The 12,616-nt window shown below is 55.9% G+C and overlaps 6 protein-coding genes across 6 annotated transcripts; 3 read left to right on the top strand and 3 right to left on the bottom strand.

The window, feature by feature from the left end:
• The first annotated feature begins 8 nt into the window (after window positions 1-8).
• LOC308196229 (histone H2B 7-like) lies at window positions 9-613 on the top strand. Its single transcript, XM_080594969.1, has one exon. The coding sequence runs from the start codon at window positions 24-26 to the stop codon at window positions 534-536; it is 513 nt and encodes a 170-aa protein (XP_080451095.1). The 5' UTR covers window positions 9-23; the 3' UTR covers window positions 537-613.
• A 1,216-nt stretch (window positions 614-1,829) lies between these two features.
• On the top strand, window positions 1,830-2,373 carry LOC308196236 (histone H3.2). The gene has a single exon (XM_080594984.1). The coding sequence runs from the start codon at window positions 1,881-1,883 to the stop codon at window positions 2,289-2,291; it is 411 nt and encodes a 136-aa protein (XP_080451110.1). The 5' UTR covers window positions 1,830-1,880; the 3' UTR covers window positions 2,292-2,373.
• Window positions 2,374-3,082: 709 nt separating this feature from the next.
• LOC308196230 (histone H3.2) lies at window positions 3,083-3,628 on the bottom strand. The gene has a single exon (XM_080594970.1). It carries the CDS (start codon window positions 3,573-3,575, stop codon window positions 3,165-3,167), a length of 411 nt encoding a protein of 136 aa, XP_080451096.1. The 5' UTR covers window positions 3,576-3,628; the 3' UTR covers window positions 3,083-3,164.
• Window positions 3,629-4,988: 1,360 nt separating this feature from the next.
• LOC308196273 (histone H2B 7-like) lies at window positions 4,989-5,467 on the bottom strand. Its single transcript, XM_080595063.1, has one exon. It carries the CDS (start codon window positions 5,414-5,416, stop codon window positions 5,036-5,038), a length of 381 nt encoding a protein of 126 aa, XP_080451189.1. The 5' UTR covers window positions 5,417-5,467; the 3' UTR covers window positions 4,989-5,035.
• Window positions 5,468-5,709: 242 nt separating this feature from the next.
• LOC308196250 (histone H2A-IV) lies at window positions 5,710-6,261 on the top strand. Its single transcript, XM_080595026.1, has one exon. The coding sequence runs from the start codon at window positions 5,740-5,742 to the stop codon at window positions 6,127-6,129; it is 390 nt and encodes a 129-aa protein (XP_080451152.1). The 5' UTR covers window positions 5,710-5,739; the 3' UTR covers window positions 6,130-6,261.
• Window positions 6,262-6,617: 356 nt separating this feature from the next.
• On the bottom strand, window positions 6,618-7,382 carry LOC308196202 (histone H1.01-like). The gene has a single exon (XM_080594908.1). The coding sequence runs from the start codon at window positions 7,356-7,358 to the stop codon at window positions 6,678-6,680; it is 681 nt and encodes a 226-aa protein (XP_080451034.1). The 5' UTR covers window positions 7,359-7,382; the 3' UTR covers window positions 6,618-6,677.
• Between the last annotated feature and the right edge of the window lie 5,234 nt (window positions 7,383-12,616).

Genomic DNA, 12,616 nt, shown 5'->3' with positions numbered 1-12,616 from the left:
ACACAAAGCCAAACTTCCAGCCAATGGCGGCGCGCAGCGGTGGAGCCGCTGCTCTGCATCGCGCCGCTATAAGAGCGGCTGCGGCGGGCGGGTGCGGCACTGCGCTGCTGCGAGGGGAAGAGAGCGGTGTAGTTTGTGGGGAGAGCGTGATCGCCATGCCTGAGCCGGCCAAGTCTGCGCCCGCGCCCAAGAAGGGCTCCAAGAAAGCCGTCACCAAGACGCAGAAGAAGGGCGACAAGAAAAGAAAGAGAGCCCGCAAGGAGAGCTACTCCATCTACGTGTACAAGGTGCTGAAGCAGGTGCACCCCGACACGGGCATCTCGTCCAAGGCCATGGGCATCATGAACTCCTTCGTCAACGACATCTTTGAGCGCATCGCCGGCGAGGCGTCGCGCCTGGCGCACTACAACAAGCGCTCGACCATCACCTCGCGGGAGATCCAGACGGCCGTGCGGCTCCTGCTGCCCGGCGAGCTGGCCAAGCACGCCGTCTCCGAGGGCACCAAGGCGGTCACCAAGTACACCAGCTCCAAGTAGAGCGCCGCGGATCCTGTTTTTAACCCAAAGGCTCTTTTAAGAGCCACCCACCTTTTCAATAAGAGAGCTGAGGCAGTGATGATGGCTTGCCAATAGTTTTTTTTTTTCTTTTCAGGCGTTGCCCATTTGCAACACGACTGAAGTTGCATACCCACCAGGGCATGTTTTACACATCACTGAATGTACACAGAAGTCCACTTCCTCTCTTGTTCCTCGTTTGAGACTTTCAAACAATAACCAGGGTTTCTCGGTGTTCCCACGGGTGCCTGAAGTAGAAGAGTTATGGAGAGGGAGCGTTTGCTTCCCCTATGAAGTCCTTATGAGGAGTAAGACCTGTCAAGCACATAGGGTTTAATATTCCCCTGTGTTTATAGCAGGCATAAGGCTCACAGGGCAAACAGCTTTACCGTTAGCGTTGTTGGGGGCAAGCGGGAAAGCAACCCGTTCGATTTCATCGCGCTGATGCTCCCGTGCCGTACAGCATCGCCAGTGCCCCCCGAGCACGGTGTACCCCGCGGCCCGCTCCTGCGCTCCCGGCCATTTCTCTGCACAACCCCCGAAATGGCAATCACCGCGCCGGGGGCACCGGAGGGGCGGGCGGAAGGACGGGGCTGGCGAGCCCCGCCGCAGTCCGACCTGAGTGAGAACTGCGCGGAGCCTCCCGGCAGGCGGCCCCGCCACGGCTCAGGGAGGGGGCGGGGACTGGCGGCGCTCGGCGGCTCGGAGCGCGTCCCCGTTTCCCCGCGAGGGGCAGGGCCTTAAGGCCGGGGGGGGGGGGGGTGCTGTGGGGGGGCAGCAGCCAGGAAGCGTTCGCGGTGGCGGAACGGGGGCCGCGGGCTAAGCCTGGGAGGGTCGTGTCGTGGCCCTGAACCGGCAGCGGTCGGCGAAAAAGCAGAAGCAGCGATCTCTCGGGAGAGACGGAGGCCGTGCTGCTCCCGGTCCCAGCATCCGCGTCTGCCGGCCTCGCTAGGCTGCACGCCTCCCACGCCGCTACTCGTGGGAGCGGCTCCGGCATTTCTCCTTGGGCAGCACGGCAGCCGGCGCGTAAAAGCTCGGGAGGGCCGGCCCGCCCGCGGAGATGAGCGGAGCGCTCAAGCACGGGGCTGGCTGCGGCGGGCGGGGGCAGGGGCAGGCGCTGCCGGCTCCCGGGGGGCGGGGCAGGCGGGCGGGCTTCCCGTCCCCGAAGCGCGGGCTTTTCGAGCGCGCGCCTCGGCCAATGGCAGCCGGCCTCCCGCGGGCGTCCAATGGGCGGGGGCCCTCGGCTATAAATACCGCCGCCGCCGCCGCGCTCTCGCCACTGCTCGGTGCCGGAGGCTGAGAGAGGGCGGCGGTGAGTGACGGGCGATGGCGCGCACGAAGCAGACGGCGCGTAAGTCGACGGGCGGGAAGGCGCCCCGCAAGCAGCTGGCCACCAAGGCGGCCCGCAAGAGCGCGCCGGCCACGGGCGGCGTGAAGAAGCCGCACCGCTACCGGCCCGGCACGGTGGCGCTGCGCGAGATCCGGCGCTACCAGAAGTCGACGGAGCTGCTGATCCGCAAGCTGCCCTTCCAGCGGCTGGTGCGCGAGATCGCGCAGGACTTCAAGACCGACCTGCGCTTCCAGAGCTCGGCCGTGATGGCGCTGCAGGAGGCGAGCGAGGCCTACCTGGTGGGGCTCTTCGAGGACACCAACCTGTGCGCCATCCACGCCAAGCGCGTCACCATCATGCCCAAGGACATCCAGCTCGCCCGCCGCATCCGCGGGGAGCGCGCCTGAGGCTCCTGCCCAGCCCTTCCCCCTTCTTCTGCTCCGGCAGAGGAGGCTGCACTCAGACCCAAAGGCTCTTTTAAGAGCCACTTCATTCTCAAAAAAGGCTGTTATTACTTACGTTTAATGGGGACGTTATATTAAGTTCTAAATTTCCTGAAAACTCATGAAAAGCTAATTTTTTCACTGAGATTAATTATAGTACACATTCTGGACAATGGAGGCCTACATACCGAAATCTTTCCAAAATCAGACATAAACTAGCTTTATTCTATAGATTATTGTGTGTGATTTGTAGGAAAAAACAGATGTGATAGTTACTATCACATCTACTAATACTAACTACTCTATGAACATGGTAATTAGCAGAACCATTACACTGTGCCTGAGGCTCCTGCCCCGCCACCACCAAACCCAAAGGCTCTTTATTTTAAGAGCAACTCCAGGCACAATAAAAAGCTGTTGACACAGGGGCTGATGACGGCGGGGAGGGGGTGGGGGGCAGGAGCCTCAGGCACAGTGTAATGGTTCTGCTAATTACCATGTTCATAGAGCAGTTACTATCACATCTAGTAACATCACATCTATTTGTTCTAGAAATCCCACAATAACCTAGAGCTAGTTTATGCCCGATTATAACTGATATTAGAAAGCTTTTGGTATGCAAGCTTCTATTATCCATAATGTGTACTATAATCAATCCCACTGAGGAAACCAGTTTTTCATGCATTTAGAGAGATTTTACATTTAATATAACGTCCCCGTTAAACGTAAGTAATAACAGCCTTTTTTGAGAATGAAGTGGCTCTTAAAAGAGCCTTTGGGTCTGAGTGCAGCCTCCTCTGCCGGAGCAGAAGAAGGGGGAAGGGCTGGGCAGGAGCCTCAGGCGCGCTCCCCGCGGATGCGGCGGGCGAGCTGGATGTCCTTGGGCATGATGGTGACGCGCTTGGCGTGGATGGCGCACAGGTTGGTGTCCTCGAAGAGCCCCACCAGGTAGGCCTCGCTCGCCTCCTGCAGCGCCATCACGGCCGAGCTCTGGAAGCGCAGGTCGGTCTTGAAGTCCTGCGCGATCTCGCGCACCAGCCGCTGGAAGGGCAGCTTGCGGATCAGCAGCTCCGTCGACTTCTGGTAGCGCCGGATCTCGCGCAGCGCCACCGTGCCGGGCCGGTAGCGGTGCGGCTTCTTCACGCCGCCCGTGGCCGGCGCGCTCTTGCGGGCCGCCTTGGTGGCCAGCTGCTTGCGGGGCGCCTTCCCGCCCGTCGACTTACGCGCCGTCTGCTTCGTGCGCGCCATCGCCCGTCACTCACCGCCGCCCTCTCTCAGCCTCCGGCACCGAGCAGTGGCGAGAGCGCGGCGGCGGCGGCGGTATTTATAGCCGAGGGCCCCCGCCCATTGGACGCCCGCGGGAGGCCGGCTGCCATTGGCCGAGGCGCGCGCTCGAAAAGCCCGCGCTTCGGGGACGGGAAGCCCGCCCGCCTGCCCCGCCCCCCGGGAGCCGGCAGCGCCTGCCCCTGCCCCCGCCCGCCGCAGCCAGCCCCGTGCTTGAGCGCTCCGCTCATCTCCGCGGGCGGGCCGGCCCTCCCGAGCTTTTACGCGCCGGCTGCCGTGCTGCCCAAGGAGAAATGCGGGAGCCGCCCCCACGAGTAGCGGCGTGGGAGGCGTGCAGCCTGGCAAGGCCGGCAGACGCGGATGCTGGGGACGGGAGCAGCACGGCCCCGCCGCCCGCGCCTCCTTCTCTTCCCCACCGCTCCCTTGCGCGGGTCCCTCTCCTCCCTCCCCCCGCCCCGCGCACACATTAGGGCTGCTGGAAAAAAAACTGTGGCTCGGCGGCCTCTGTCTCTCCCGAGAGATCGCTGCTTCTGCTTTTTCGCCGACCGCTGCCGGTTCAGGGCCACGACACGACCCTCCCAGGCTTAGCCCGCGGCCCCCGTTCCGCCACCGCGAACGCTTCCTGGCTGCTGCCCCCCACAGCACACTCCCCCCCCCCGGCCTTAAGGCCCTGCCCCTCGCGGGGAAACGGGGACGCGCTCCGAGCCGCCGAGCGCCGCCAGTCCCCGCCCCCTCCCTGAGCCGTGGCGGGGCCGCCTGCCGGGAGGCTCCGCGCAGTTCTCACTCAGGTCGGACTGCGGCGGGGCTCGCCAGCCCCGTCCTTCCGCCCGCCCCTCCGGTGCCCCCGGCGCGGTGATTGCCATTTCGGGGGTTGTGCAGAGAAATGGCCGGGAGCGCAGGAGCGGGCCGCGGGGTACACCGTGCTCGGGGGGCACTGGCGATGCTGTACGGCACGGGAGCATCAGCGCGATGAAATCGAACGGGTTGCTTTCCCGCTTGCCCCCAACAACGCTAACGGTAAAGCTGTTTGCCCTGTGAGCCTTATGCCTGCTATAAACACAGGGGAATATTAAACCCTATGTGCTTGACAGGTCTTACTCCTCATAAGGACTTCATAGGGGAAGCAAACGCTCCCTCTCCATAACTCTTCTACTTCAGGCACCCGTGGGAACACCGACAAACCCTGGTTATTGTTTGAAAGTCTCAAACGAGGAACAAGAGAGGAAGTGGACTTTTGTGTACATTCAGTGATATGTAAAACATGCCCTGGTGGGTATGCAACTTCAGTCTTATTGCAAATGGGCAACGCCTGAAAATTAAAAAAAAAACTATTGGCAAGCCATCACTACTGCCTCAGCTCTTTTATTGAAAAGGTGGGTGGCTCTTAAAAGAGCCTTTGGGTTAAAAACAGGATCCGCGGCGCTCTACTTGGAGCTGGTGTACTTGGTGACCGCCTTGGTGCCCTCGGAGACGGCGTGCTTGGCCAGCTCGCCGGGCAGCAGGAGCCGCACGGCCGTCTGGATCTCCCGCGAGGTGATGGTCGAGCGCTTGTTGTAGTGCGCCAGGCGCGACGCCTCACCGGCGATGCGCTCGAAGATGTCGTTGACGAAGGAGTTCATGATGCCCATGGCCTTGGACGAGATGCCCGTGTCGGGGTGCACCTGCTTCAGCACCTTGTACACGTAGATGGAGTAGCTCTCCTTGCGGGCTCTCTTCCTCTTCTTGTCGCCCTTCTTCTGCGTCTTGGTGACGGCTTTCTTGGAGCCCTTCTTGGGCGCGGGCGCGGATTTCGCCGGCTCAGGCATTGCTCGCCCTTTCCTGCCCTTCTTCAAACTGATGAGGTGTTTCCGGCGACTACGTGCTCCCTTCTTATATAGTGGCCGTATGCAAATTAGGGGATCCTCTAGTGTCTGTTTCTATTGGCTGACTCGCTTCCTTATTCTCATTGCTCTCCGTCTTTCGTCTCCATTGGTTCGAATTCGATCCGCCTTCCCATTGGCTGCTTTTCCAGTATCTCCTTCTCGGCCTATCGAATCACGCTGCTTTTACTGGGAAGGGATATAAGGCCGAGCTGGGAGGCGGGCGGCATTTCTTCACGTCTTCTGGTGCTGACTTTTCAGTCGCTGCGATGTCTGGGCGCGGGAAGCAGGGCGGGAAGGCGCGGGCCAAGGCCAAGTCGCGCTCGTCGCGGGCCGGGCTGCAGTTCCCCGTGGGCCGCGTGCACCGGCTGCTGCGCAAGGGCAACTACGCGGAGCGGGTGGGCGCCGGCGCCCCGGTGTACCTGGCGGCCGTGCTGGAGTACCTGACGGCCGAGATCCTGGAGCTGGCGGGCAACGCGGCCCGCGACAACAAGAAGACGCGCATCATCCCCCGCCACCTGCAGCTGGCCATCCGCAACGACGAGGAGCTCAACAAGCTGCTGGGCAAGGTCACCATCGCGCAGGGCGGGGTGCTGCCCAACATCCAGGCCGTGCTGCTGCCCAAGAAGACCGACAGCCACAAGGCCAAGGCCAAGTGAACACCGAGAACAGCGCCCGGGAAGTCCTTCCTATCGAAACCCAAAGGCTCTTTTCAGAGCCACCAACAAGTCCAGAAAAAGAGCTGGAATCTCACTGTTTAAAGTCAGTAAAAGCAGCAGTTTTTCCCAAAGCTTCAGTGAGTCGGAGTACTGAGCGCCCTAGCAGTGCAGGGCGCAGCCCTTACCGGCCCCGCCGCCCTTCCCCACGCCCCGTCCGGGGGCGGAGCCGCGCAGCGCTGCGGGAGCAGCTCGGCAGCCGGGGCCCGCCGCCAATCCCGGCGCTGTGCGGGTGTTTCAAAGCGCCGCTGATGAGCTTTAACGCCCCCGCCGCTCCGCTTTTAAGCGACGGGGGGATTTGAAGTCCGTAGAGCGGCTGCTCCGAGCCTGATCTGCCTGTCCCGAACCAAAACGTACGTTGTGCTCAGTATCATTCGCGTGGTCTGTAACAACGCCATCTCAGTCAGCGTTTCAGCTCTTTTTAGGAAAGCTTGGGTGGCTCTTAAAAGAGCCGTTGAGTTTAAGTGGGGAAGGTTTTCTTCCACAGGGGCTTATTTCTTCTTGGGTGCCTTTTTCGCCTTGGCTGCTTTGGGCTTGGCAGCCTTGGGCTTGGCAGCTTTGGGCTTCACCGCCTTTGTCTTGGCTGGGCTCTTTGCTGCCGCTGCCTTTTTGGGCTTGGCAGCCTTGGTCGCCTTCTTGGGGCTCTTGGCAACCTTCTTGGTGGCAGCAGCCGCCGGCTTCTTGGCTTTCTTGGGGCTCTTCTTCACCGCCGGCTTCTTGGGCTTCTTGGCGGCGCTGGCGGGCTTCTTGGCCGCCGGCTTCTTGGGCTTGGCCGCGGCCGCCCGCTTCTTGGGCGCCTTCTCCTTCACCTCGCCGGGCTTCTTGCTGAGGCGGAAGGAGCCGGAGGCGCCGGTGCCCTTGGTCTGCACCAGGGTGCCCTTGCCGACGAGGCTCTTGAGCCCCAGCTTGATGCGGCTGTTGTTCTTCTCCACGTCGTAGCCGCCGGCGGCCAGCGCCTTCTTGAGCGCGGCGAGGGAGAGCCCCTTGCGCTCCTTGGAGGCGGCCACGGCCTTGGTGATCAGCTCGGTGACGCTGGGGCCCGCGGGCTTGCGCGCCTTGGAGCCGCCCGCCGCCTTCTTCGGCTTCTTGCCGGCGGCCTTGGCGGCGGGGGCCGGGGCGGCGGCAGCAGCAGCAGCAGCGGCGGGCGCTGCGACGGGCGCGGTCTCGGCCATGTCGCGACGGGCGCGGATCGCGGTGCTGGCGGCGGCGGCGCCCCCTTTATAGCAGCGCAGCGGGCGCTGATTGGTGCGGCCGCCCCGCCCCGCCCCGCCGCCGCCCGGCGCTCGGCGGCTCGGCTTGTGTTTCTTGGGCGAGAATAAATCGTTTTTTTTATATTTTATCCCTCGCCAAGTCGCCCCTTTTCTGCCCCTGGGGGACCGTGGGGGTGTCTGCCTTCGCCCGTCGGGGTCTCGTTCCGGGAAGGGTTGAGTTTGGGGAGGGAGGGGAGCAGAAATGCCGCGTCCTGGAAGCGAGCGGTCCTTGAGAGAGCGAAAGTTTTGTTTTTCTTTGTAAATTAGGAATTGTCCTTTAATGTTAACGTGAGGCAGCACACTCAGTGCTAAGCTTCAGAGGGTCTTCTTCCCGTCAGAGAAGAAAGCTAGCGTTTAGAAACTACCTGTTTGAAATGAAAAGGTTTCAAAGAGAGTGAGGTAGCACAAGCTCCCAGAAGCCGTGCCTCCGCTTTTCTCACCGAGCGTTGTACCTCCGGCTCCTGAGAAACACCGAATTAGTGATTTTTTTCCCCGTACTTTCCCAGCTACGATTTCCAGAGCGTCCGTGTGAAGCAGTAGATAGCGTACACTTTATCCACCTCCCGATGGGCAACTTTCTCTGCAACTCTTTGCTGTTGTTCGCGCAGCGCAGGGCTCTTTAATGTTAATGGCATGAACAGGGACGCAAAGACCAAATAGGAAAACGTCTGTGTCGAATCACTGAGCTTCATGTACGTCTCTGGCATACAGGAACAAACCACACTCTAAATAAAGCACATAGTGCTATTTCTGTAAAACATGTTGGTATGATTCAGTAACATGGAAATAATTGACAAGAGATCACATCTGCGGGAGACATAAAACACCATTCTGTGCGTATTTTGATGCCAAACTAAGAAGAAAAATCACAATCTTTGCTCACTGCTCATTCTGCAGATTACAGATAAAGTCACAGCAATTTCTGTACACAAAATCTTTAACTGCAGTATACAGGGACCCAAAGCTGTTTGTCCATGCTGTGGTGACTACCCTATTAGCATGCATGCCTCCTTATCAGCTAAAACTTTGTATATATTTGTGTGAACCTAACAGGATTTCCAAATTTATTTATCTCAAAGGTTGTCCACTAATAGCCATCACCCTGTTTAGCACCCTGTCATTACATTGCTGCCTTTACGCTAATGTATAAAAATTGTTCTTGTACAGTTTGCACATGGGGCTGAACAGAAATTCAACTTCATTGTTTCAACAAATTGATCACCCCTCTCATTCCAATACAGGGCAGGCAAATTAGCCTCTCAAATCTTTTGAGTGGCCCATCATCTTCAGTTAATTCATAAAGTCCCATTCTCAAAAAAAATTGTATACATGTTTTGACCTTTTCTCCAATCCTTATGGTAAAAATGACTTCAGGAAAATAAAAATATTCATCTCTCCCACTTATGCTTTCTATCTAACTCTTCGTCATTGGGGTTTCCTAGCTGAGGAGTTATTCCACAGGAAAGGAGGGTATTAGATGGAAAATCCATCACATCTGGATGTGGGCTATCCAAGCAGTGTTGGAAGCAGGATGGTTTATATAGTGATATTCCCTAGGAATTTTACAAGGGCAAGAGTACTTAACTGTAAGCCAGATTTACTGCACATAGCAATAGGGGGATTAGAGAACTGACTAGTGAAATAAGTATCATGTCTCCTAACATTTCCTGAAAGTGGATGACTACCTCTCTCCCATCCCATCTAGGTCTGGTAAAACCCTTAATGTTCTTTAAAAACTGATTTTGTTGCAATGTCTATAGGCTGAATCTCTCAATACTCACTAACTCTTTTCACATCGCTGGTGCTGAGACTGGGGGTTGGGATGGAAACCTTTCTACATCACAATAAAACAATTTCCCCTATTCTCTGCAAGGTTTTTCTCCAGTCTGTAATTTGATATTCTCAAGACTCTTTTCCTCTGAGTATTAAAAATCTTGCACACGTGTAGTCAGATGGAATACAGCTGTCTGTCTAAATCTTATATAGCAGTGATAACTACAACACCAACCAATTCCAGGGAAAAAGCCTCTCAATATGTGCCAGAGCAATGCTACAGCACCTTGCTGTAGCCCTCACTCCACTTTTGAAGGTATTGATCTTCATCAAATGTTAAATGGCAATTTTGCAAATTGAAGCCATTTTTATAATTATTTTAACTGCTTCTGGTTATTTGATTTTCCATTTATGTGTTTACTCCACTGTTCCCTTCCATTCTTGTTTAGAAGACAGTATATTCTCATGACCACCTCACAAACAAGCAGCAAAGCAGTGCGTATGAGGGCAGAGGGTGCATAAGTACCAGAGAAAAATTAAGGCACACAGGAAGAGCTGAATATAGTGTCACTTCATTCATCAGTGAATGAGAAACCACAGGGACAGTGGTTTGCACTCCTCCCCCAAATACAGCTATTCCTTGTGTGCAGCACAAGGAAAAAAACACCCTGAAGTTATGCACCAAGATTATTACTCTAGTCATGATCAGACTTAATTAGGATACACAGAAGTAGTACACAATTTCCTGCAATGCAGACACACAAGAACAGCAGATAGGGAGGATACTTGCTACGAGAGATTCTCCCTCCCTTACTGTTCTCATCCATTTACCATCGCATTTACAGCAAGCTTTGCTGCCTCGCATTAGAAGAGGTGACCATCAAGAAATTACAGGACGTCACAGCTGTCGGTCTCTGGACGCTCTTGGCATGGAGCGTCTGGTAGGGTAATCTGCCAGCAAATCATCCAGAATATTGCTGCTAGTGCTATCAACGTGATCCAGCTTAGACTGCAAAACTAGACCTGAAAGCCTTTACAGAGCACAGCCAGTGTGAAGAATATAGATTGTTGTAACAAATAACTTATGCCTACTAACTCTAAAAAAATATAGTAATTCAAACCACACTTAAAGCCTGCAAGACAATAAGAAGTTGTTGCAATATTAGGGTAGTTTTCCATTTATTGCATGTCCCTTTTATGGTCACCTTGCTCTAGGTGATGAAGCATAGTGGCCACCATCAATGTCATTACTGGCCCTAGGGAGATCACCTTACAGTAACCTAGCATTTGTCTGTCTACACATACTCATGATAATTCTTCCTGACTTTTTTTGTGCTCCTCTTCCTGCCCTTCCTTATGAGTTTTCCACGTGCCGTTAGTGTTTAAGCACGCTATGTTTTTTCTTTTTGTGTTTCCACATCATTCCAAAACAAGTAGAGGCCACCCCCACTTTAGAGGTGGGAGAACTGCAAGTCACTTGTCCACATTTCTTAAAAATTGAATCATATTTGGATCCTCAAGCTTTTGTCAGTTTCACATTTTCTTCCCTTCTGGTGTTAACATGTTAACTCTCAACCTTTCCTGTCAGGAGAAAACAGTTCAGAGTTTTTCATTTAATTTAATAGGGGAAAAGAAGAAGAAGAAAAGAAAAAGAAGGAAAAGGAAAAGTCGAAATGCAATGAATTCGTTTGCATATTTTCACTTCCAATTTGTCACAAACCTCAGCTCCCTCCTGTGCATACACAGGCCAAGTGGGGATGTCAACCCGCAGGTGGGGTTGGCCCCATGGGGAAACACCTTGAGAGGATGTGGGCTAGCAGCAGCCAGCTTCAGTTCCCAACCTGTCCTTCTAGATAACAGCATTTCCATCTCCTCCAGCAAAACACAAACCATAAAGGGATCAGTAGCAAGGGCTATTTTTTCCACCTTTTAGCTGCTGTCTGCGGAAAATGCCGCTGCAGGGCTGTGGGTTGGGTGACCACACCAACTCCCTGGTAACCAGAGGTGGGAACCCGTGGGCACCCAGCCCGCTCGGAGCCACATCCCCGTGCCACAGGGCTGCCTCAGCCACCTCGGGCTGGCTTCCTCGAAGGCAGCTGGTCTCACGCTGCCAGCTGGTACAAGCCCCTTGGGTCTCACCCACCCTGGGCCTCCCCTCCCAGCCTCTCCAGAGGGGAAGAGCCAGAGGCAGTGGTGGTCACTGGGTCTGCCAAGGAGAGGACAACTTCCTTTAGTTGCTAGTAGCAGCCGAGCTTGTCAGCTCTCCCCCAATTACTCTAGATTCTTCATAGCTGTCTTTTGAATCCGTTTCAGCTCTCTTGAGTGTTTGATAACACAACTGCTTGGAGAAGAGCACGCGCTGCGTTTAGGCACCCCTGTAGCCTCCACGGAAAGGCCATTCATGGCCAGCTTTGTTCCTTCTTTACCCATAGCTTTGACCCTTCTCACTTCCCTTCTTCCAGCAGCCAGTGCCCCACGGTACCCAAAGCCAAGAGCAAGCCCTCGGCTCTGCGCAGAGGCCGGGGAGATGCGCTGCGCCCTGCGCGGACGAGGGGCCGGCTGGCGCCTTGCTCCTGGGGCGAATGCCCACCGCCCGGGGGGGAGGCTCCTCTCCCCGGGCTGCTGGAGGGCAGGGCCTGAGGCTGATGCTCCCTGCACTTTTCCAGGAGGCCGCTGGGATGCAGAGTCTGCAAAGGAAAGGAGCAGCTGGGCGCCGACGTCCAGCCGCTGAAGCGCTTTTAGCTGCTGGCATCACCGCTCCTGCACAGCCAGGGGAGCTGCGTGGGGCTGGGCAAGCGGACAGCTTCAGAGAAGAGCCGGCGGAGGAGGGATACTTCTAGTGGGTTCTTTTGCCACCTTCCTTTTGAGCACATGGAGTGCGTGTTACGTACAGTGCTCAGTTCTGGGACCCTGAAGGCATCCATGCCTCTTGTTCCTTTTACCTATGTGAGCAACATTCTTTCCTTTTTTATTGCTGGCATGTATTCAAATGAGAAATTCCTATGACAGATGTCCTATTCAGACAAAAATGAAATTTTGTCCCAGAGGACACAGGAATTTTGTCCCTTTCTTTACACAGGAAACATTCCTTTTGGCCTACTGATGCCTTTTCTTTCCCAGTAAAATGTAAAGAAAAGAATGCCGTGGCCTTGAAGGCTGAATCGGTATTCCTCACATCCAGCTGTCTAGAATCAGAAGTACGAAGTACACGCAGAAATGGAAAGTCTCACCCTCCAGTCTTGAAGGGGCCCAGAACAACAGAATTTAAAATCACGGCCTGACCAGTGCTACAAAAGCTATGCTGGGTCACAGGGTAGCCTCAGCAAGCAGTCACCTGAAACTGAGGCCACCTACATTCAACATTTGGTTCTGCCCACGAGGCAAAGAGCAAACCACCAGCTTTCTCC

Source organism: Anser brachyrhynchus, assembly GCF_964034855.1.
Source record: "Anser brachyrhynchus genome assembly, chromosome: 1".
Taxonomy (NCBI): domain Eukaryota; kingdom Metazoa; phylum Chordata; class Aves; order Anseriformes; family Anatidae; genus Anser; species Anser brachyrhynchus.
This window is presented reverse-complemented; position numbering and strand designations above follow the sequence as displayed.